The sequence below is a fragment of the Fusarium oxysporum genome, chromosome IV (assembly GCF_013085055.1).
Source record: "Fusarium oxysporum Fo47 chromosome IV, complete sequence".
NCBI lineage: Eukaryota > Fungi > Ascomycota > Sordariomycetes > Hypocreales > Nectriaceae > Fusarium > Fusarium oxysporum.
In genome coordinates, this window is record NC_072843.1 from 1,841,488 (window position 1) to 1,864,202 (window position 22,715).

General features: G+C 48.8%; 8 protein-coding genes across 8 annotated transcripts; 3 read left to right on the forward strand and 5 right to left on the reverse strand.

Moving 5' to 3' along the window:
- Positions 1–32: 32 nt before the first annotated feature.
- Positions 33–4,711, reverse strand: FOBCDRAFT_132931 (major facilitator superfamily-domain-containing protein; the record flags this gene model as incomplete). The annotated part of the gene is made up of 5 exons (XM_031179312.3): positions 33–672; positions 908–1,094; positions 1,146–2,350; positions 3,113–4,384; positions 4,587–4,711. The coding sequence occupies 5 exons, from the start codon at positions 4,709–4,711 to the stop codon at positions 33–35; spliced, it is 3,429 nt and encodes a 1,142-aa protein (XP_031045199.2).
- Positions 4,712–5,563: 852 nt separating this feature from the next.
- Positions 5,564–6,359, forward strand: FOBCDRAFT_291667 (uncharacterized protein; the record flags this gene model as incomplete). Its single annotated transcript, XM_031179308.3, has 3 exons — positions 5,564–5,850; positions 5,902–5,981; positions 6,035–6,359. Exons 1-3 carry the CDS (start codon positions 5,614–5,616, stop codon positions 6,357–6,359), a joined length of 642 nt encoding a protein of 213 aa, XP_031045195.2. The 5' UTR covers positions 5,564–5,613.
- A 116-nt stretch (positions 6,360–6,475) lies between these two features.
- Positions 6,476–7,462, reverse strand: FOBCDRAFT_132119 (HIT-like domain-containing protein; the record flags this gene model as incomplete). The annotated part of the gene is made up of 1 exon (XM_031179307.2): positions 6,476–7,462. The coding sequence occupies one exon, from the start codon at positions 7,460–7,462 to the stop codon at positions 6,476–6,478; it is 987 nt and encodes a 328-aa protein (XP_031045194.1).
- A 710-nt stretch (positions 7,463–8,172) lies between these two features.
- Positions 8,173–10,469, reverse strand: FOBCDRAFT_29097 (uncharacterized protein). The gene is made up of 3 exons (XM_031179306.3): positions 10,026–10,469; positions 9,892–9,975; positions 8,173–9,842 (listed from the first exon to the last, which is right to left on the reverse strand). The coding sequence occupies exons 1-3, from the start codon at positions 10,235–10,237 to the stop codon at positions 8,318–8,320; spliced, it is 1,821 nt and encodes a 606-aa protein (XP_031045193.2). The 5' UTR covers positions 10,238–10,469; the 3' UTR covers positions 8,173–8,317.
- A 3,225-nt stretch (positions 10,470–13,694) lies between these two features.
- On the forward strand, positions 13,695–15,418 carry FOBCDRAFT_249585 (uncharacterized protein). Its single transcript, XM_031179304.3, has 6 exons — positions 13,695–14,047; positions 14,108–14,321; positions 14,374–14,388; positions 14,435–14,870; positions 14,922–15,018; positions 15,066–15,418. The coding sequence occupies exons 1-6, from the start codon at positions 13,719–13,721 to the stop codon at positions 15,100–15,102; spliced, it is 1,128 nt and encodes a 375-aa protein (XP_031045191.3). The 5' UTR covers positions 13,695–13,718; the 3' UTR covers positions 15,103–15,418.
- FOBCDRAFT_200073 (uncharacterized protein) lies at positions 15,263–16,399 on the reverse strand (the record flags this gene model as incomplete). Its single annotated transcript, XM_031179302.2, has 2 exons — positions 15,263–15,416; positions 15,525–16,399. The coding sequence occupies 2 exons, from the start codon at positions 16,397–16,399 to the stop codon at positions 15,263–15,265; spliced, it is 1,029 nt and encodes a 342-aa protein (XP_031045189.2).
- A 2,261-nt stretch (positions 16,400–18,660) lies between these two features.
- Positions 18,661–20,482, forward strand: FOBCDRAFT_220658 (uncharacterized protein). The gene has a single exon (XM_031179300.3). The coding sequence runs from the start codon at positions 19,013–19,015 to the stop codon at positions 20,054–20,056; it is 1,044 nt and encodes a 347-aa protein (XP_031045187.2). The 5' UTR covers positions 18,661–19,012; the 3' UTR covers positions 20,057–20,482.
- FOBCDRAFT_259583 (Metallo-dependent phosphatase-like protein) lies at positions 20,483–22,593 on the reverse strand. The gene is made up of 6 exons (XM_059611246.1): positions 22,098–22,593; positions 21,908–21,949; positions 21,745–21,850; positions 21,159–21,692; positions 21,034–21,106; positions 20,483–20,883 (listed from the first exon to the last, which is right to left on the reverse strand). The coding sequence occupies exons 1-6, from the start codon at positions 22,254–22,256 to the stop codon at positions 20,646–20,648; spliced, it is 1,152 nt and encodes a 383-aa protein (XP_059464665.1). The 5' UTR covers positions 22,257–22,593; the 3' UTR covers positions 20,483–20,645.
- Positions 22,594–22,715: the final 122 nt, after the last annotated feature.

Sequence of the window (22,715 nt, forward strand, 5' to 3'; positions counted from 1 at the left end):
CTTTTGTCTTCACTTGATATATGTTTTTGAGTTTATTTGTGCTTTCTCACACCAAGACGGGGAAGCTTGATCGGCCAGATCATCACCACAGAGGTAAATGCAAACACGGCACAAGTGATGAATGTGAGTCGCAGTGCGGCTTCATAACTCACGATGACCTGTTCTCGGTACTTGGGCTCGAGCTTGGCCACCTCCTCAACCGACTCTCTTACGCGACGAATGATCTCATCACGACCTTCTCCTGTGACGTACTGTTTGAGATAATGGAGTAGAGCGTTCTGAACAACAAGTGAGCTACTTGCAACACCAAGTACCTGGCCGAGACTTCGCCACAGCATGAGTGTAGATGTCACAACAGCTTGCTCGGCTTGAGGAGATGCAGCCAATATCGCCATGAATGTTCCTGGAAATTGGAATCCCTGTCCAATAGATGATGGGAGAAGGATGAAGAGATAAACCCATGATGGGAGGTCACGCTGAAGGAAAACCAGGCCTATGGTGCCGATGAGTATGCAGATAGTACCACTTAAGACAGGCCACTTCAAGCGGCCAGTCCAAGTCACGGCAAAACCAACGAAAGTACCGGTTGAAGAGGCAGCGATTGTTGGAATGATGAGGCGGAGACCAGAAGAGGTGGCAGATGTGAGGAGGACAGCCTGAAAATAGAGTGGACTGTATGCCATGTTAGCAATAGGATACTAAAGAGCAGTTTCAAGCTGCAGGAGATAATCCAGGCTGCTAGTAGGTAATTGAGAACACGGTAAGCAATGAGATACGGAGCGTGCTGCTGTGTATCAGAAACGAGTTGCCCACAAGGAGCGTCACGTCGCACCTCTATCAGCAACAGATATGCTACAGTCCCATCAAACGGCACAAGTCTCTTGTTATACAAAGGGGAATGACTTACATGTTGAATAAGATTGAGTTAGCGACCATAGCAGCAATAACATTCGAGAAAATTAGATTTCCGCGAGGTTGTCGGTTCAATAGATGAAGGGGCATGATCGGTTTATGGACCCAGGACTCAACCCATAGGAACACGGGGAATGTGATGGCGAATATCACAAGACTTGCAATGACAAAGGGGTGTGACCCTGAAAGATGTTAGCCAGTCACCATCAGCGGGAAATTAGATGTTGACTTACATGGAAGGACATTGCCTCCAAGATTCAGGCCCAGAATCACAAACGTAATAGCGGTAGTCAAGAGCAACGAGCCCCTGATGTCGAATTCTTTAAGAGCCTGCCACACCCCCTTTCTCTCGCCCTGAATGCCCAGATCATCTGGGATGGCAATCCATGCAACAACCATGCAAATCAATAGTGGCGGAATCTGAACTCCAAACTCCCATCTCCAGCCAAGATAATCAGCCATTGCGCCTCCTGCAGCGGCACCCAGACTTGAACCAACACCATAGTTCATGTTGATGTATGACTGATACACGCCACGGTTCTCAATGGGCACAAGGTCTGAAACAATGATGGAGCCAATGGTCATAACACCACCAGCACCGATTCCGCAAAAGGCTCGTCCGAGAATAAAGCTCTCGATGCTGTTTGCAAGAGCACACCATGTCGTTGCGGCTGCAAAGATGCCCAGGGCTCCTACAAAAAGCGGCTTCCGGCCTAGGGCATCAGAGAGCCGGCCCAGTAAAGGTTGAAAGGCAGATGAAGTGAGGAGGAAAGCCGTGGAAAGCCACGATGCGGAGTTTGAGGCGTTAAAGTATGATGTAATGACAGGATGTGATGAAGCCATGATTGTTCCATCGAAGCAAGATATGAAGTATGCTGTCAGAATCTGGGAGAAGATGAACCAGAAGCGTGTTGGAGATGTGTTGTTGAGAAACGGCGTGTCTATCTCCGTTACAGCAGAAGTTGTTGATCTTGCTGTGATAGAATGGCGTCGGCTGTGACTTATAAGAGGAGTCCCTTCATGAGGACGCACATTATCCAAGTCCTCCGAGATCTCACTATCATCTTCACCTTCAGCCTCACTGATCACTCCCTCCTGCTCCTCATCGTGAAGGTAATGGCTAGCCTTATAAGAAGAAGGCCTTAGCATTGCACTCTCTAATGATTCAGGCTGCAGGAAGTGAGCACCAGTCGTCAAGGATCTCGAAAGATTTTCGAATTCTGCTGGATCAACGACACTTCCGTCACTGTCGCTGCTCCGAGAATTGGTCCGTACCGGAACAGGTACCGGAGCGGGAGCGGGAGCGGCACGGCCGGGGTCCGAGACCGGAGACATAACGGCGGGTTGATAACTTCGGCAGGAAGTCTTGTTTGAAACTGGCGAAGAAGAAAAAGAAGAGAGGGAAAGATTACAATAAAATAGAAGGATCCGACAGAACCTTTAAAAGGAAATAGGTTGGGGGACCATGTAGAAAAGAGTGGAGTCTCACTGTCGTGATCGCAGACTTTGCGGCGGATACATCCAGAAAGTGGCCCCGCAAAGATCATCGGCATATTCCCGACTCGGACTGCCTATAATAGATGCATTGCCAGTGGAGGATTAGAAATGCGGTATCTTCCACAAAAGGTTTCTCAGTGCGAGTGTAAGTGTGAGTCAGGCAGAGTATTATGACTATCTCTGCCGGCCGTTATGCGGGACCATCACAGAAGGAGAGGAGTCACCTGCACGCGAGCATGACTACGGTGTGGAGGGGTCAGTTGGTGTTGTAGTTGTAAGTCGGAATCTCCGCCAACTTCAATTAGATAGAGTTGCTGGTAAATCCATTGCCAAGAGTGGTTAGTACTCTTCAGTGAAAGGCACCTATACAAAACATACAACTGAACTCGTGAGAATAGTTATCATTTCTATAAACCAGTTAATAATCAATCGTCAGGTTTAGCTTATCCCAGGCCTCTCCCCCTTCCCCTCCTTTCATTAACCCCGGCTTACAGCCACCCATGCTCATGTTCATGAACCACCCCAGCCAGATACAAATGCCCACCATCTGCAAGTTGGACTGATCAATTACCGAAGCGGTCCAGCCGCCCCCCTAGCACCCCCAATGCAGTATGCAACCCAAACCTGCAACTATTCTATCGTCTTGCTCTGAGATGCTGCAGCCACAAGAATGCCCGCTCCTGTAACGCCTCCATCGTGACACGGGCTGAGTACGGCTCGTAATGGGCTCTCCTCGCCGAATCGTTTGCGCAGGAGCTGGTCCAAAAAGTTCTGGCAATCCTGCAGGTAGTCCTGAAAGTGAACAATGCATCCCCCGGTGTAACCTACACCGAGTTCGTAATCCCGATCCAATGCCTCTGACCCTTCGCCTGGAACTTCTTCGGCCAATGTCAACAGAGCCAGTGTGGCTGCTGCCACAATACCAGCCGCTCGAACCTCAATGGCCTTGGCAATTCGATATACTGCCGTGGCAAGGTCCTCGGTCCACTCAAACGGCGGTGATCCTGTCGATTCAGGGAATTCTTGCTGCAGCATAGCGACAAGAGCCGATGGTCGGAGGGGTTTGAAGTGACTCAAGAACGTTGTTGTAAGGTTGTGCTGTTGCAGCAAGCTCTGAGGCAACGTTCCTGCGGCAATACCCAAGTGTTCCGTCAAGTAGTCGACCAGCATAATTCGTCCGAGTTCGCCCAGGTAACGGCCTGCCGTCATGAATTCGAGTGGCTGGAAGCCATTCAACTCACCTTGAATGTCCAATGTTTTGTCCCATTGGCTGACCAACCCAACTTCGTGTAAGGGAGGTGCAGTACCGTTGATGCTCCATTCAGTATTGATCGCAATCTTGACATCCTCTACCCTCTCCTCCGGTCGGGCAACAACACTCTTTGGGCGTTTAGATGGGTTCAGCTGGCTCAACTTCAACGGAATCGTTGCATTGCAGCCTGTTCCGAGAATAAGACCCATAGCAGCACGTCGATTCAAGGCTTCATCGAAGTTAAAGATGAATGAGACGAGTGTCGATACCGAGTCATTGGCAATTGCCTCGACTCGAATAGGCGGTAGCTCGTGTGACTTTGCACGATTGTATCCGTCGGTGAGGCGGTCACCCAGATCCTGATCGGGGGAAATGGCGAATCCCTTACCCATTTGCATAAGTGTAGCTTGGGAGAGTGAGTGCTGCACCATGGGAAAGCTAAAGGTAACACCAAGAGGCAATGTTTGATCGCTTTGTAGGTGCAGCGTATCGCATCCATCTTGGACTACCTCAGCAATGCATTTGCCAATCCAAAGGAAGAGACTATCCGGATTCTCGTTCTTGAGGTGTTCATCGATGGGCCAGGATTTCTCCAAAAGCCTCCTCACATGCCTCGTAGCAGAACTGGCATCGGATCCGTTGGTGATATGGCCATTGGCTTGGTCAGATGACGCGGCTTCGTTGCCAAGTTGGACAAAACCCACTCTCAAGTTTGTGCCGCCTCTATTCTCACGTTAGATATATAAGAGATAGTGAAACTCGAAGGCCAGTAACTGACATGTCTATGGCTAAGTGGCTACATGTTATGTCAGTCCATATTTTTTTTTTTTTTTTTCCCAATCCATGAATAGGAATGTCTCACCAGCCTTGTTTTCGCTTCGCTTCTGGTCGTAGGATAGCTTCAGATATGGGCGTAGGTAAGAACTGGTTCTCGGAGCCGGCGGCAAGCTTCTCAAATGTCTCGAGAAACAGTTGGGATAGTCGATTGATCTTGTCAATATCGACAAATAAAGGTTTCAAGAACTCTTCAATCGATACAGGGGTTGCCATGGTTTGAGTAAAGTCGCTGTAAGATATAAATGGTGGTTTTTTATGAGGTTGATGTGAGATAGCTCAGGGTATCATTCTAGACAATCTGATACCGGCATTAGGCAGACGTAGATCGATTGAAAGTAGATCGCCGGTAGAAGGGTGCTAGGGGTTGTATAATCGAGTAACGAACGTAGAAGAGGCTCTTATAGGTGGGGTTGGTGTGCTAGGCAGGCTGTGAATGTGAGAATGAATAAGTATGAATCGCAAGTCATGAGAAGGTGGAAGTTATTCACCTGTGTTGACGATCCAGCGCAGACGCTAGCGCAGAGAAGCTGCACCCTGATGCAATGACGTGGAACCACGACCTAAATATATCTGGCCTTAGCGGTTATTTTAACAGTTAGACATTGACGGCCGTAATCAATGATTAGTAGTTAGGTATCTATATCATATCATTGAATGCATCTCATCTCATGTATGCACCAAGCAAGGAATTGATCGAGAGATTCACACGCGATTTTCTGCGGGGTCAAACATCAGCCTTTCTGTGCCCCGCCGGTTACCCCTGAAACGGTTGACTTACAGCAGCACTTCTCACTATCAGGGATGCACTGATGATCTTTAAATTCCGACTTGAGGCGCATTTCAAAATTGGAAATTTGAGTATGTAATATTAGGAATACTCGACTCTTTGGATAATACAGGGGACGTTAGACAGCGTGTATAATTATCAGTATGAAAGCATTATGAATCACTGAAGTTCATGTCTTAAAACGGTTTCCCTAACCAAATTCGGATAAACAATGCAGCCGCATGCGAATGTGACGCGCATTCAGCTGCCCATAACGACATCTCCTCCACCTAACATCCCCGGATTCTCTACCTGAGTAGTATACTTAATTATCACCACTTCATGTATAATGGATGAGAAACGCCCTGCTCCACGAGCCATGTCGCCGCCTCGTTCCCTCCGTCGCAGTCGACCCACCCTCACAATAGCCTTCGTAATAGCAGTTGTTTATACATTCTGGATATGGCAGCCTTTCAACCCTATACTTGACCAAACGATGGTCGATATCACGAGTGACGATGTTCATACCACCGATAGACTTGTGCCACTGGAGGCGCACATCATGAGTAAATGTCCTGACGCAAAGGTAAACATCTACCCATCTTTGTGCAGAATAACAAATGCTCAATATCTCCAGGACGGACTTGAACTACTAGTACTGCCCGTGATGCAACGCGTTCATGATAAGGTTAACTTCACCTTATCTTACATTGGCCGGTATGTCGATACACAGCTCTATTCTAATATGAGACTAACGTTCGGTTCCATAGGCCAACTGCCAATGACGGTGTCGACTGCATGCACGGCCCTTCAGAATGCATGGGCAACATCATCGAGCTCTGCGCCCGCGAACTCTACCCCGATCCCAAGATCAACCTCGGCTTCATCATGTGTCTAAGCCGCGACTACAGCGAGATCCCCGAACGGTCCCTCGTCGAAGACTGTGCTCTTGAGTCCGCGATCGATTTCCAGCAACTTAACGACTGCGCTGTAAAGGAGGACGGCGCCTATGGCTTGAGCCTCCTACGGGATAGCATCAAGAGAACTGCAGATGTATGCCAAACCCGTCTGAATACCATGCGCGTGCTAATATGATCGATAGGCTGGTGTGACGAAGAGCGCCACTATTCGTCTCGATAACAAAATCTACTGCATCCGCGACGGTGGCGAGTGGACCGACTGTCCCAACGGTTCTGGCGTCAACGATCTAATTATTGCGATCGAGAAGCTGCGCCGCTAGACTTGAGTGGCTCGAAAATCTCGGTCCACAACTCACTTGCCTCTCCTAGCGTATAGCTCATAGCAATGCCATCCATACCCGCCTCGTCGTCTCCCGCCATTGCGCCCAGCGTTTCTATGATACTCTCGAGTCCGACTGCCTTGCCCGTCGCCTGAGTGGCCCCCGCTTCGAGCTGGACATGAACAATATGAATGTGAAAGTGGTAATATGTTGGCTGGTAATGCACATAGAGTTTCAGCTGGTCCGGCTCGATCGATGGATACGTCTTGACAGTGGCATCGATAAGATGGGTCTTCATGTGCTGTAGCCAGGGGATGTGCTTCTTGCGAAGGTCTCTCAGCGACCAGATATCCCGTCGTTCGACCAGCGCTAGTAGGTGCAGCGCATCGAGCGTCTTGCGGTCCCAGTTGAGGTCTGGCAGCATGAGGAAACCCTCATCGCCGGCCTCACCAAGCTTCGTTCTGTAGATAACATCTTCTACCTCCTTGCGTCCTTCAATAATGTTAAATACCCAATTGAGTCGTCCTTCCTCCCTCTTGCTGAGCATATACGGTCGAATGTGGTCTTTGTAAATATCTGGTGTCTCCGTCACGAACCGAACACCCTGCTTGCTGTACTTTTTGACGTGCGTTTCGGTACATGGGTAAATCAGGTTGATTTTGAGATCAGCGAAGAAGTCGGCGTCGTCAGGCTTGGTCGTCTCAGTGCCGCTACGGCTCATGAACCAGTGATAGATATCGTTTGCGCCCAGGTTCTGAATCCGCGCGAGCTGAGCGGGAACATCGGTGAGGTAGGTCTGTGAGGTTGGGAAGGGAGCCCGTTCCAGGATCAGTAGAGCTGGTTGGTCGTCGATAGAACCGTAGAGGGAGATGCGACGTCCTGCTTGATCTTGGTTGAGGACGCGATCGAGTTTGAATTTGGGCACAAGGGCCTCCGCTTTTGCTTTGACATCGGCCATCGTTGATTTGAGATTTGAAAAGACTTGGCTGTGGTCTACAAGTTCAGAAAGGAATCTCCTTCAGAACTCTGCCCCTCTTTAGCAGTGGAGGAATTGACGGGAGGGAACACCCCACGGCGGGGCTTCTGTTGACACCACTTCACAGCGGTAGACAGAAGAACCCGCATTTCATGAGATCTCAAACATGGACCCTTGGTCGCTTATTAGCCGGCGTGCTTGTGGCATTCAACTGGAATTCTACTTTTAGCTTCACTGCTTGAAGAGACCGAGTGGTGTGTATATCATCAGAAATAATGAACTTATTTGCAGTATCGCTAAAAAGTCGTTAGGCGTCGTAGCCGCCCATGAAGAAGGTGCTCTATCTATGGTAGTGAGTGTTTATTTATTTAACATCATCATCAGGAGCCTTGAAGGCGTAAGGAACGTGGTGCGGCTACTTCATCTTGCCGCCATCTTCTCTCCTATCGTCCCCTTGTTTCCCCCATGCATTACTTGCACTGTGGTCCTCAATTCTGCAAAACAGCAATCCTGGGTGGTTCGCACCGGGTATATAATTCAGCGCTAGAATTGAAAGTAAGGACCTGAGTCCTAAGTTCGTCATAATCTCAAAGGTCAAAGACGAATAACGGCGTGATACAGATGGTTGGTAAGTTGATCGGGATTGGGATATCTCCGAACGGCGGAGCGTGGTAAGTGATATTCGTACTGAATTTGCGAAGATATCGGATGAAGTTTGTGCTGCAGATGCCAACAGGGTATGCCGAGAAACCAGAACGCCATAGCCATTAAACCAATGCACTGATAACATGTACCTTCCAGGGCCGTATTCAATTAAAGGTGTCGTGACTGTATTAATCATGAGAATGATGAGTGAGCATTGAAGCCATTGGAACCAGTTTCCGTTGATCCATCACCCTCAATCGTCTTCCTCCAGTGTTCGGGGCGACAGACACAAACCAGAGGGAATGCTTTTATCTCGCCCTCTGCAACAGGGGAGCTGTCGCGGCGTCCCGACGCGTTCGAGACGCCACTATCGCGTTGAGCTTGTCGTCGAGCCTCCCACTCATCTGCCCGCTCGTTGAGCATTACACCTGTTGCCCAACCATCGTCCCATATGCCCACAACTTTGAGCATATCTCCCCGTTCCAAGGCGAATTCGTCGGTTGCCCGTGGCTGATAAGCCCAAAGAACAGCTATTCGGTCACCGGGGTGAATGTCGTCCTGAGAATAGTAGTCCTTGAAAAATGGCAACTGCTCGGATTGTTGGCTAGCGACGCCCTGAGGCGATGAAAATCCCCCAGCACTAGATGGGGACTGCGGTACAGAGCTGCCAAGGGCCGAACTACTTGACAGTGAGCCATGTCGTCGAGGCTTAGTCGGTGGTGGGCGAAGGACTCCGCCGCGCGTTTCTGACGAGGGTGGGCTTGACGTAAACTCATCAGAAGAAGAATGATCCCTGCGTGGATATGCGCCTACAGCACCAATTCCACCGGCGGCTGATGAAGTGTCGCGATGATGAGAAGGTGAATCGCCGGAATGACCTTCGAGAGCAGACATCCGTGCTATACGTCCACCTGGAAGAACTTCGTATCCCTGAGGAGCGGCTGAGGGTGCTGCTTGAGCCATAGTTGTTCCACCTTGTCGGGCAGGCGAAGGCTGGTTGAAAATGCTTCCCTTGGGACTGCTCGGTCGTCGTCTTCTCCTGAGGCACAACAGGAGGCCAAGGGCAAGCAAACCGAGACCGGCAAGAACGCCAATGACGATACCAGCAATTGCTCCGCCGCTTAGACCACCACCACCTCCTCCTCCTCCTCCTTCATCGTCATCCTCGTCGGAGTTGTCATTTCCGCTACCTGCAGTGCTTGACCCAGTAGCTGAAGATGTTGGTGATACTCGGGTGAATGTCATGGTGGCGGTCAAAGTCGGTAATGTAACATCTTTGCATCGTTCCTCGGCATTTGAGTTGTAACAGCAGGTGTCGGTCGAGTTAAGGCCACCTGAACCACAATAGGAACAGAGTCCCACGGTGCTGTTGCCGTAGCCACAGTTCTGTGACTCGTTCTCGATTGCTGGAATACATGTCTTAGTGTCCAGAGAGCCACCAGGAAGGGCACAGTTCGTGAAGTCTGCTCTAATCAGCTGAAGCAGATTGCTTGACGGTCTCGAACAGAGCTCGTCGTCTGATGTTACATAAGCCTCACTTTGGGCATATTCAGCACAACTGTCGGCGCAAAGAGGTCGCGACTGTGATGATGACAGGCCACAGGGCTCAATAGAGTTCTGGACAATAGCATTGCATAACACGGTCGTGGTGAAGCGAGCATACAAGTCGCTGGTGTTAGTCAAGTCAAGATTGCTACATCCGAACAAGGATTGATATCTACGAGTTGTCAGAATTGCTCAAAAATGTTATTCATTGGTGGACTTACTGCCTCTGCATATAATCTCTCTGCACATAGTTCGAAAGCTGGCTATCGAAAGATGCTCTGTCGGAAACATATCGCAAGAAGGGGCTGTTTATGAAGTTAGTAAGATTGAGAGGTCACCAGATAAGAGGACTCACAAGAACTCAAGCAGACTATCTCCGGTAGAGATGGATGCAGATGTGAATGCTGGGCAAGCTTTTGAATCCTTTAAAGATATACAGTTCGAATTTTGAGCCGAAACAACCATTGGTGATGCAGAAAGTAAGCCAAGAATGACACTCTTAGGGGTGACATATTTCCGCGATTGGCGAACCCTCGAAGGGGCCGTGTCTTGTTTGAGCGCAGCCATCTGCAAAGTTGGGTTGGTGGTCAAAGTTCGACAAGCTGATGCAGGAATCGTTGATGTCTTAAGCTTCAATAACACCTAGGTCATGGTCATCGGGATAAGAGCTTTGGATGATTTGCCTGATTCGTCAAAGAGTTGTTGTCGAAAGTGGTCTGGAGTGGTCGATGTAATGATCGATGGAGAGATGTTAGGCGGTTAATAATCGTAGCCAAAAACTGCTCTCCTGAGCAAACAAGTGAGTGAATGTGTGATTAGTTTAGGTTGAAGAAGTCGAATTGTCGGAGCGCAATCGATTTCGTGACGTTCTCAAACGATAGTAACAGTTGGTGAAAGATTAAATTACGATTATTTTTCCGCGGAGGGAAAGAGCGAATGTCGTAAACGAATTAAAGAAGGTGAGATGGTCCTCGAGAAACGGCCCCTTTCGAGAGAAAACGGACCTGGAAGTTCGTTCCTTTCGATTGTCGTTCAGGCTCGAGTTAATTGAGCGCGTGCAATTGAAGGCAAACCAGGTGATGCTACGCACACTGGCTGGGCACGGGTGGGGGGGAGGAGGAAGGGGGAGAAGGAAGAGAAGAAGAAATTCGACCCGAGCGAAGAGATCCCAGCGACTTCAGACCCGGCAGCGGACGCGACGGATGGCGGTTGAAGATTGACCCTGGCTGGGATATTAGGGGGTGCGTTAAGGCAGTGTGAACCGCCTGGGGGTCCGATGAGAGAAGGATGACACGGGTTCGCAGGACAGTGGAAGAAAGAGAAGAGAGAGAGGCAGAGAAGGAAGCAGGGATTTAGAGAAACATGAAGGACCTGAGGATGATCAGAGTGGGCGAAAGTGGTGCCGGCGCCTGGTGTTTGGACCCCATGCTCCTGGCCAAACAAACTGACTGGAGGGAAATGGCGATAGCCAGGGTGAGTCGGGTTGTTCTAGGCCCAAAGAGGAATAGACCAGGGCCAGCTGGGATAACGGCCAAGTCTCAGATGTATTTTTACTCCAAGATTGTATGATTCAGATACCTTCTCTTCTCAGCTAGCCCGAACTTGTTTAATCTTGGGGAACAGGGATCCAACGGAAGCCGAGCAGGGTCATTAGCGTCATTCTAGCCGTCCACCACTTAAACAGCGCGTTCCATGGCCTTTCCGGGCCGCTATTTATCGCTACATGACCCCATAAACCTAGCATCAGCACCACGTTGCTGGGTCTCCATAACTTAGTTAGCGAGACTTTGCATTGAATCTTTTGTTGATGATATGTTCAACAATGGTTCTGTTGCTAAGACACAGACACAGATACGGACGCAGAGCACAACGCTCACACAGATTGTTGCGGTCAATGCAATCTGCAAGGAGGGACTCTTCCAAAAGTTAGTCGCCTCCAACGACAGCATCTCATCTGCAAGTCATCGTCATTCCCTCCCCCTCACATCAGATCTTGACCCATTTGTGTCTCGACTCAGATCCAACTTTGCCTTACCTATTCCCAATTCCGTTCGACTCCACGTGCACTAGTCAGACTCAGAATTTATGAAACTTCTAGCCCAGTCGGATCTCATCGACACAACGTTAGCCTCCACGCTCGACATCGAGTCAATCGGCCTCCTTGCGTTAATGACTCTCTGTTGCGCGACCATGCACAACAGCGAAAGCAAGTTTTTTGGTTACTCCCTTTCTGATTTGCCGTTATTTCACTTTCTAACGCCGCTCTTCATCTGTTTATCGTCACACATGATGCACGGAGAATGCACCCAGCGTTGCGCGCAAAGTGGAAAACAAAAGCTTGTGAGAGAAAACGCGCAAGTCTCGGCGATTGCTGGTAATTATACGCAACCACAAACGGAAACGTTTGTCCAAATACGATTCAAGAGAAAAGAAACGCATCGGATGCAACCCTCTCACCGTTCTGCCGTGCAGCCACCCCAATCTTGGCTGTCAATGTGAACTGTCAGTTCGACGAGCGACTGGCTGAGACGTGCCCCAGCTTAGTAAATAATGTTTACTTTTTTTTCGAGATTACATTTTGAACATCTGCTCTGTCGCAACTCTGGCCAACTGTTCACGTCAGCAATATATCTCATACACACATTTCATTTGCGGTATTTTAAGGACGAGTGCTTACCTTTCTATTACCTTGTGTAGCTCGCCCAGTAGCTCTTGTCAACGTCGCATCGCCGCGCAGCGTAACATTATAACCTTCTTGGGCCTCTTGCGTGCTCTAGTGGAGACCCTGCCATATGTCATGGATTGTATTAGGGGATTTCCCAGTAATTGCGATGGTAATGCCGATATGCATAAAGTGGGTGTTTTGTATCATGATGGATATTGAAACATACAACACAATGCCTTTGAGATTGATGCTCAGGGAATGTGACAGAATTCTTGCCTCCGGAAGCTCATGATGATAAATTCCTGACCTTGAATACTTCACAATCCCAACTTTACCCAGTATCGAAGTGCCAGAGGCTATATTTAAGTATCAACGAATAATTTTATACATAAAATATAGGTACGTATACATATAACAAGCTCCGGTTCCTGCAGATTAATTTCCAGCCCTTGTCAGATCCCTGCTCTCGCTGGAAGCGCGTTTCGCCTGGACTAGGAACAGCACGAACCGCTTTGTCATGCCACGATGTGACCCTGTTTTCCGCTGCTCTTTGGGGGAGTATTTGTCGAAACGAGGATGCGCTATCGCTGTCTAAAAGCCACTACCGGTCAAGCGAAGTGAGCTGCTTGGTAGTCTGTCGATCAACAAACTGTTATCGGCACAGAGAACGGAGGAAAGTAATGGAATGAATGTGAGACACGGCGTGATCGAAAATATTCGTCTTTGGCGAAGCCACCTGTATTAATATACTTGATGTCGGTCAATGCTTTCCCGTCCTCACGATTTCTCTTCAATTTGATCGGATTGGTCAAGTGCTTGGACCTGGAAATTAACTGTTTAACATATGTTTGAGGAGCCAATCGCGTCGTAGGTTGTAAGACATCATTGTTGGAGTCGGCAGTCCAATGTTAGTAATTATCTGAGCAGATTTCAGATAGCCTTATCTTTCTTACAATTTCTCGATAGGATCTACATTGTGTTCTTGGCCCAGTTGATAAGAAAATAGGTCTTCCAAGTGTATATGTAGATTAGGTAGCTTGTCATTTGTTTATGCTACAAAATGGCTACCCTAAACTCTCTTTTACAGACATCGGTATTTTTAACTTGAGCTGCCACTCGGTCAAGCACTTGACACTTGTATCGAGACAATATACAAGCCCTCTCAACAAAGAATTAGAAGACACCTGCCCAGAAACATACGTGATATCTGCGTAGACATCATATAGGCGCAAGTCAACCCAAGCTACTCCGTCTACCACTGCCGAATTGGTAGTATAAGCCGAGGCATATGCGGGACTAGTTCGCATGCATTATTAATACGCAATTAACTACTCCCAGATGTTCAGTCCAAGAATAACTACTCAACATCATTAGGCATACATCATGTCGCTCAAGGAAACGACAAAGCTCTTCACTCCCGTCAAAGTGGGAAAAGTCGAGCTTCAGCACCGAGTGGTGCTTGCTCCTTTGACACGACGACGTGCAGATGAGACCACAGCAGTCCCAGCGCCCTATGCTGCAGAATACTATGCTCAGAGGGCATCTTCTGGTGGTCTACTCATCTCTGAAGGCACCTTCATTGCTCACGAGGCCGGTGGAATGTCGCGTGTACCGGGTCTCTACTCTCAACAGCAGATAGCAGCATGGAAGACGATAACGGATGCTGTACATGCCAAAGGAGGGTTCATATTCTGTCAGCTCTGGGCCCTGGGGTAACCTCACCAATGCGTAATATGTGTGTATCGAGACTGGATACTAACTGTGACCTGTAGTCGAGTTGCGAACCCGAAGATTGTTCCTCATGTCTGGAGCGCCGGTTCTGTGCCCTTCGATGCGAGGGGTACTGGGTCGGCTGAGCCGCCCGCTAAGTTCACCGTGATGACTGAATCTGATATTGATAGATTCGTGGGACATTACCGACAAGCTGCTCTCAATTCCATCGAGGCAGGCTTCGACGGAGTTGAAATTCATGGAGCAAATGGATATGTGAGTCTCGAAAGTTACAAAGCAATGTTCGCGCAGCTAACTTTCCATATAGCTTATTGACCAATTCGTGAGTTCAGTACTCTCTCCCAAAAACCGCCACTAAACGTTTATAGCTGCAAACCAACAGCAATAACCGCACGGATTCGTATGGAGGTCCTCTCGAAAACCGCTTCCGCTTTCCATTGAAAGTCCTCAACGCTGTCTGCGAGGCCATCGGCCCTGATCGCGTTGGAATTCGCATGAGCCCCTTTTCGAGATTCCAAGGCATGCGTGAGACCGAACCTCTGGCCGTCTTCGTCCCCTGGGCTGAAGCCATCATCAAGGCCCAGCCATCTCTGGCATTCATCCATGCAGTTGAACCTAGGATCGCAGGAGGAAGTGATTCTCATGACAAAACATTGGAAGAGAACGAAAATCTCGCTCCCATTCGAAAAGTCGTTGGCAGTTCAGAGATTAAGTTCGTTGTTGCAGGAGGTTATACACCTGACACTGCAGTTATGCATGCAGCTCAGACCGATGACCTTGTAGCTTTTGGACGTTTCTTTATTCGTAAGTTATGTGATCAAAATTTCCCAATATGATGTACTGAACTAGCAACAGCAAACCCCGATCTACCAGCCCGAATTCAGAATGGCTGGCCGCTGACGAAGTATGATCGTTCGCTCTTCTACACGCCGGATGAACACGGCTACACCGAGTAAGTATCAATCCCCGCTGACTGACTTTGCTGACCATACCATGTAGCTATCCTGCATACAAGCCGGATGCATCAAGACTTTGACGCGGGATGGTGGAAATCCGCCAGGGCGATTGACGTTGCTGGGCTCCAAAAACTGAGCACATAATAAACCTGGAAAATGATTAGAGTATTAGAATAGCATGTCCCCATTTGTTGATTATGCACAAGCGTATCTCGATCAACTGTTTTGCCAGCTCAGATGTCAATTGTCATGATTTAGTTCTTGTTGGGCCTGCTGCAAATCAGATGCCTGTTCTGGCTCCTTTTTGCCAATGTCGGTGGCCTTGTTTGAACTGAGGATTTCAGAAACTTGATGTGCCAATCGTGTACGCGGAACCGACGTTCGCTTGAAAGGTCTACTCACACAATCAGTTAGAAGTCCTTTATTGCGTTGTATAACAAGGCACCTTAAAGCCATGGACATCCGAGAGTAAAACGCCAGCAGGAAAGGAGAAATAACTTACACAATCATACCATGTTCACTGTCGAGTTGCTGTTCATCTACAGGCAGAAACTCGACGAGAACGTCAGTGGGGGTGTGATAAGATGTCAATCCCATTCTTGCTATCGCTGCCCCTTTATCAGCAATGACATTGCCTGTGACTTTGCCCCGTGGGACCCAGTGCAGTTCGACCATCACTCCAGCTTCTTGAAGTTCATCTATCATGACGCAGACTTTCTCTATTGTTCGTTTTCTGACCCCCCTTTTCCTGCGAGGATTGCCGCCCTGTGCATTGCTATGAGGTCCAGCGGTAATCATGGGTCTGTTCGTCACCCTTAGGAGACCCAAGGCGGATTGACTGTCGGTGAAAACTTCGACAGATCGTAAAATATCGATGCTTCCCTTCTGTATTTTGGTGACTTGCACCGCATAATCCAGCGCAAGACAAATAGCCTCAAGTTCTGCAACTTCCGTAGGAGTGGCGTGTCCTTTTGCGGTGACGCGCACCCAGTTAGAGCCAGTTAGAAATGCCACGGCAAAGCCTGTAGTGTCCTTTTTTCTCGAAGCATCAGCCCAGATAATCAACCGAGAGCCATCGCTGGACACGCCAGCGACACTTTGAGCTCTTGTCAAAGCCACCGCAGCAGGTTTGACAAAAATACCGGTCAACGGCCCAAGCTGATGATACGAGCTGCTAATCTTGAGCTCCTTCTTTTTTCCCCTTGTGGCCCTTTTCTTGCGTACCAGTACCTCCGTAGTAGTCGCAGGTATCGCAATCCTGGATGGCGGCTCCTCATTCCATGCCTCGCACGCTGCAAGCCATGATCTCTTTGACCTATCGAGGAGGTCCTGGACCTTTGCGTAAAGGTTCAAGATGGTGTCTGGGACGTAGGGCATTCTGTTTGCCTAAAGAAAGCGGCAGCGCGATGAACGATGACGATGATGGAAGGAAGATGCAAGATGAAAAGATAAACAACAAATGGGATCACAGGGTGGAGAACAGAAAGGAGTAAGGATGCGGCAGTGCCTAACAGCCCGTGAATCAGAGAAGCAGTGTGCGGGAACGTTTGAAGTTATTGGCAGGTGCCTCTCAGTGGCAGGAAAATGATGAAAATGTCAACTGCCTTATAAGCGCCACCTTCCGACAGCCTGCAGGCCGGATGCTACGACTTGGGAGTAAAATAAAAGAAGGAGTCAAGGGCAAAGAATGTAAGAGATGAGAACTGGAAGCGCGGGCGAGTTGTAGCCATGGGATCCAATGCTGGAGGGAGAAAGACCTGAATGCGATAAAAGCCCATTTAGTTCCTCTGCTAATGTACAGCACCTAGCAGTCGAGTTAAATAGAATGGGGGGAGACATCGTTCCCATGTATACCTTGGGTAGATAGGTACTTATTATTGACAGAATACTAACCTTAACTCTCTGCGTATAACATGGCATATGCAAACAAGAATATAATATAGGTAGCCCAAGCTGTCAGGAGAACCAGCACAACTCGAGAGTCAGGGATTGATAGTTAAGTTAAGAAAGTCAGAGGAAGACCAAGAAAAGAAAAACCCAATCTAATTCTCTTCAACGTCCTGGCTTCCTAATTGAGGTATCTTGAGAACGCAAGTCATCATGTAACAAGGAATAATTCCATGATGAGAAGACACAGAGAATGCGAGACCTGCGGCATGCAACTACAAGATTACATTCCAGTTCTGCCTCCAGCGTGTGTTAATGATCATCATCATCTTCCTCCCTCCCATCAGACATAAATCGGATTCATCTTTTTGTTATTCATCTCGCTATCCAACCCATCAAACAACAGTTCGTCGATGGTCCTTTATAGTCACCCAGGTCTATTCTACGACGTTGGTCGTGAACCTAATCACCTAACTCCAGCCATATCGAATCATTTCTCATCTCAGAAGACATGTTCGCTGTTGTTCATCGCCAAGCCTTAGCCCGGTTCGACAGATACAGTACGTCTCATCACTGATGAAGCTTGTATGGATTTCTTCAATGATCCGAATGGAGGTCAATGAACAAAGCCAAATTTACCGCGAATATATATGCAGTAGCTCATATTGCGCGGCGAAGACAAGTGCTACCCTTATGAAAGCTGGAGCTTTGAGGAGTGGTGGTTTGTCCAGAGATGCACTCAAAGTTATATACCTCTTGATCTCTTCCTTTTGCAAGCCCTTTCGGGCTTGGTTACGAAATAAGTTATTGGTCATCATGGAAGCTGCTGGGTAGAAGCTTATATTGTGAAAAAAGACATCGTGTTCTTACCATCCGTGTTAGGAGCCTAAAGTTTAACCTTATGGCCAGCAAGTTTATCCATAGCTGAAGTTTTGAGGAGAGGAAGTCGGGTGCCGTTTTCAGTCCCTAGTTTTTTATTTCCATCCTGCAGCTGTCTAAGGTATAGAACTGATTCGTGGGACTCATAGGATAATCAAACAGAAGGTACGTGAAGGTAGTTAGATCTGAGGTTCCCATGATCGCCGCCGCTGACCATCATGGCTCCAGAACTTAGTCTTCGCGAATGCAGTGGAGGCGAGGAACGGATGGCTCAGTTCTTGCAGTACATAAAATACCCTTGGAGGGAGCGGCAGGTTGTAACACAAGATATCTCGTTATGAATTGATGGCAGTATCTACCTGTAACACCCATTTGGCTTTTCTTCTTGATATCATTCAGGGGTTTCGTCAGTGTTCCCAAATTACCAGATTCCTTTACCAACAATAGTTGATCTCGCTGGCCCTCCAGCTGGAAGTTGAACCCGAGGATGGGGGCGATAGGGCTGAAGCAGGGGCCGGGGGTATTATAGAAAAGCTTGGCGCGTTTGGCATCGGACGATGAAACCCTGTTGTCGTATTGCCATCAGATAAGGTTGAGATTCATTCACGTTACTTATACACTGATGCTGGCACTAGATGAACATGAATTGATAGAACATGAAAAGCTTTTGGAGCTCGGAAAGACCATTGCATATCTCCAGTTCTAGCCATGCACGATCCTTTGACGGTGTTAATATCACAAAACCCGATCAATGACTAAAGGGGCCTCAGGCTCACCTCCAGAGTCTCACCAATCAGAATATCCAAAACCCACACTCGCTCTAGTGTGAAATATTTCTTAGATTCAGCCTTAAGTCTAAGTTCACCAATCATATTCTTTTCGCTCCTCTCGCGCTCAAGTCAACCTCCGACATGCCGTCTTAGACATTGCCCAGAGAGGAAACGGGGCAATTGAGACCTGACGCTTTATCTGCTGATTCGCGACGCCGATGACCGATACCGAGTGTCTGGTTTGGCGTTGCTGAAGAATGAGCATTCACAAAGGGGTATGTATATAGACGACATCCTCCCGTTTGTAGGGTAATTTGCTTTCAACTAGATCAGGGTGCCCTTACATTCATCATTTTGAGCTTCCGTTTCGATAACAGGCATACATTCGATTGATTCAATACCTGCTGCTCTGATGCATAAGTCATCGACATAAACATAGCATCTCTTCAACAAGATGTCCTCGCAAACCTCAGGCGAGATACCTCCCCAGGGGCCTCCCTATCTCCCCAAGACAGCTGGTCTCGGCGGCAGACCTACGGCCAGCGTCGACGATCCCATCTGTGCTGTTATTTTGGCCTTCTTCGTCGGCGGTGCCATTCTCAACATGACCATCTTTCAGCTGAACAAAAAGCGATCTCACAAATTCGCTCTCAGCGGTTTGCTTTTCGGCTTTTGCATGGCCCGTATCACCGCGAACGTGTTGAGAATCGCATGGGCTTCGAACCCGCATGACACCAGTCTTGCTATCGCTGCCCAGGTGTTTGCAAACGCAGGCGTTGTGCTCTTGTTCGTTGTGAATCTGATCTTTGCCCAGCGCATCTTGAGGGCGTATCATCCACAAATTGGATGGAGCAGACCTGCTTCGCTGGTGTTCAAGCTCTTTTACTTTTGCATCCTTGCAAGTCTTGTGATGCTAATTACAGCTGTGGTATATAACTTCTACACTTTGAACCCACATACGAAACAGCAACTTCGCGACGTTCAACTCACCGGCAGCACGTTTCTTGCCATTCTCGCTTTTCTCCCATTGCCCATTGTCGGAGCGTGCTTCATTATCCCCCGAAGAGCACCAATGGACAAATTCGGACAAGGCCGCATGCGAACAAAAATCCAGCTTCTTATCTTCACAACTATACTGCTTTCTCTCGGTGCTGCTTTCAGGACTGGCGTATCCTTCAAGCTGCGGCCCGCGAACGATCCAGCCTGGTATCACAGCAAAGCATGTTACTACTGCTTCAGCTACGTCATAGAGATCATCGTCGTCTTCTCCTACGCTCTCTCGCGATTCGATCGACGCTTCCACATTCCCGACGGTAGCCATGCCCCCGGCGATTACTCTGGTCGCAATACAAAGACCCAAGAGCGTATGTACCGTGTTAATACTGAAGAGGAAGTCTTTGGTGATGATGAGCGACCACGAACAGCGGAGCAGCGCCAACAGCAGCAGCGAAACTGGGAGGCGGGTCTAAAGGAGGAGCTCAAGGAAGAGACCGTTTAATGTCGAATATCGTCTTACACGACTGGACTATTTGTAATACATAGTCAATTGTGAGCGTATAAAGAATGGATATGGATTCTGTGCGACCGTTTTCGCCTTCAATGCAAGCTGTTCTGTACAAGACATCATAGAGAGGGGGGTGGCCTACGCGCCCGAAGAAGATTGTCAAGTTTCAACAATATATCTTTGAACATCATGACTGACCCTAGGCTGAAGTGTTATAAGAGATGTAGTCTAGGCGTATCAAGGTAGTCGAAACATATCAACTTGTGGAAATACTTAGTCGGACCAATACTGAAGATCAGCTCAACATATCAACACAAAGCATCCAAGGGATGGGCGTTATCTGCTACCATCATGCCCTGATCGTGCGAGACCTCAGGAGGGGGATATTGTTCACCAATGATGTGAGGATATCGACTCTTTAGTCGCTTCACTACTCATATCATAAGGAGAGACAGACAAGTGTTGATCATGCATGCGTGTTTCTTTCTCTTACAGCGCGTAACTCAAATATGCGTATCTAAGCAGCCATGAGGTGGGCGCCGCAATCAAGTCTACCAACCCTTCCCTGCACGTACCTCCAAAATTACGATCGCTTTGCAATATTCGGAAGCTCTCCATTAGCAAAGATGTAACATCCGTACAACACATGCTCCATGAAGTTCTGTTTTCGTTCGAAGAATTCGTCGTGGAATCGTACACGGTCAAGCTGCAAAGGACTTAAGGCTGGCGTGGTTGCACCAGGCATGGCACTTCGACATTTGACTCGAGCTTGGTAAAACGTGGGTATACGTGACGAGATTAGAGGAAGTAGTCGGGAGTCCCTGGTCATAGTATTAGTTGAGTCCTTGTAACCGCTTGTGGGTGACACCTACGCCTTGAGACCATGGGCTCGCCAGCTCTGGGGCATGGATCAAATTGCAAGCTGGTTGTGGTCAGTTCGTGTATTTCATGTTGAGATTGGATCGACTCACAAGGTGTACTTCAGGTGCTCATCAATCTCCATGATAGCAGCTTGATTACCGCATCGGTAGCAGTAGTTGGGTGCTGTATTGATGTTAATGCTGTACAGAAGCGTGGCGTCGCGTGCTGAGCGTACCTGAGAAAATGGTGACAACATTTCGGTCTTGAGACCAGTTGTAACCTTCCATAACAAGCTGATGGGCGCGAGCAATCAAGGTCAAGCCATTGTTGTGGTTGAAAGCTTCTGAAATGTCCTGTCCGAATGTGTACCCCGCACCTCGAGGAGAGATGCCCCAGCCGCATCGGTCGTCAGGGTCTGACCAGAGAAGATCACACATGGGACCCTCGTGAGGAACCTCCTGAATACGATCAAGAGCTCGGATGTTATCCAGAGTATCAATGCTCGGGGAGAGGCCGCCATGAAGACAGAAGATTTGGTTGTCGATCAGGGCAGTGAGGGGGAGGTAGTCAAAGAGGTCGGTAAAATACTTCCAGACATTAGCGTTTCCATATTTACGGAGGCATTCGTCGTAGAAGCCGTAGACCTGAGTGATCTGACGGGACTCGTGGTTTCCTCGGAGGATTGTGATTCGTTGAGGGTATCGGATCTTGAGGGCGACAAGAAGGGTGACGGTCTCAACAGAGTAGTAGCCTCGGTCAACGTAGTCACCTATCGAGAGTAAGTATCGACTTCGTGAGGCTGAAAGATGATTGAAGCGTACCCATGAATAGGTAGTTGGTATCGGGGTTAGGACCGCCAATCTTGAAGAGCTCCATCAAGTCGTGGAATTGACCGTGGATATCACCACAGACGGTAACGGGGCATTTCTGGCGAGACAGTATCAGCTCAAGCACTTAGCTTGCCGGCGCATGTTATAAACGTACCACTGGCTGCACGTTCGACTCCTCCTGTAGAACTTCTCGTGCCTACATGACATATTAGCATTTGGTTGTATCACGCGAGAAGCCGAGCCAGTCGAGTATGATGCACGCTCAGTTTGATCGCGACTCGATCATCGAATGCACCATGCATCAGACCAGGCTCTACATCCCGCTGAGTTGACAGCCTCCTCACCTTATCGCACAGTCTCTGAACGTCAGCTTCGGCCAGCTGCTTGCAAGACATCAAGCTCTCGATCCAACCGTCGAGGGTGGGGATCGTAGTAGGCTCAAAGTTGAGCACGGGTGAAGCTTCAGCGGGCGCTCGCCCAACATCCTCCATATTGGTATCCATGGCTCAGCGGTGTCGAGTCGGTTATTGATGTGTTGATTAACGGGAGTGAGGTTGAAATGACGTTGATGCGGTCTGAATCGCCAGAAGTCGGGTGGGGCACGCCGCACGAGGCACAAAGGCGGCGGCCGTCAGGGGAGGAGAAAAGGGAAACAAGGGAGATGAGATAATCAGCAGCTGCCGATACCAGCAGCAGCAGTTCCTGTCGCTAAATCGTTCTATCGCCGTAAAAAAGGAGTATGCGAAAAAAGGCGCAGGATGACGAGGACGCGCGAAGCTCGTTAGTGAAAGAATTTTTGGTGGGTGTTGTTAGGTGATGGATGATGATGGGGAGCGAAAGGAGGAGAGAGGGATGGATGATGTTGGTGGTTGCCAACCAGCCCAGGTCCAGGCCGCGGACAGCCTAGCACTAGCATGCCAAGTTGGGGCACCGCCAGCGCAGTGCCAGTGTTTGCCCCTTCC

What these genes read in the sequence shown, in the direction of transcription:
- FOBCDRAFT_220658 (XM_031179300.3), top strand. Translation starts at nt 19,013, where the DNA reads ATGTCCTCGCAAACCTCAGGCGAGATACCTCCCCAGGGGCCTCCCTAT.
- FOBCDRAFT_249585 (XM_031179304.3), top strand. Translation starts at nt 13,719, where the DNA reads ATGTCGCTCAAGGAAACGACAAAGCTCTTCACTCCCGTCAAAGTGGGA. An exon ending in TTTTGGACGTTTCTTTATTC is followed by an intron (nt 14,871 to 14,921) that starts GTAAGTTATGTG and finishes AACTAGCAACAG; the next exon opens with CAAACCCCGATCTACCAGCC. An exon ending in GATGAACACGGCTACACCGA is followed by an intron (nt 15,019 to 15,065) that starts GTAAGTATCAAT and finishes CATACCATGTAG; the next exon opens with CTATCCTGCATACAAGCCGG.
- FOBCDRAFT_29097 (XM_031179306.3), bottom strand. Translation starts at nt 10,237, where the DNA reads ATGGCTGCGCTCAAACAAGACACGGCCCCTTCGAGGGTTCGCCAATCG. An exon ending in GATAGTCTGCTTGAGTTCTT is followed by an intron (nt 9,976 to 10,025) that starts GTGAGTCCTCTT and finishes CTTCATAAACAG; the next exon opens with CCCCTTCTTGCGATATGTTT. An exon ending in AGAGATTATATGCAGAGGCA is followed by an intron (nt 9,843 to 9,891) that starts GTAAGTCCACCA and finishes GACAACTCGTAG; the next exon opens with ATATCAATCCTTGTTCGGAT.
- FOBCDRAFT_259583 (XM_059611246.1), bottom strand. Translation starts at nt 22,256, where the DNA reads ATGGATACCAATATGGAGGATGTTGGGCGAGCGCCCGCTGAAGCTTCA. An exon ending in TACCAACTACCTATTCATGG is followed by an intron (nt 21,693 to 21,744) that starts GTACGCTTCAAT and finishes TACTCTCGATAG; the next exon opens with GTGACTACGTTGACCGAGGC. An exon ending in GAGCACCTGAAGTACACCTT is followed by an intron (nt 20,884 to 21,033) that starts GTGAGTCGATCC and finishes TACTATGACCAG; the next exon opens with GGACTCCCGACTACTTCCTC.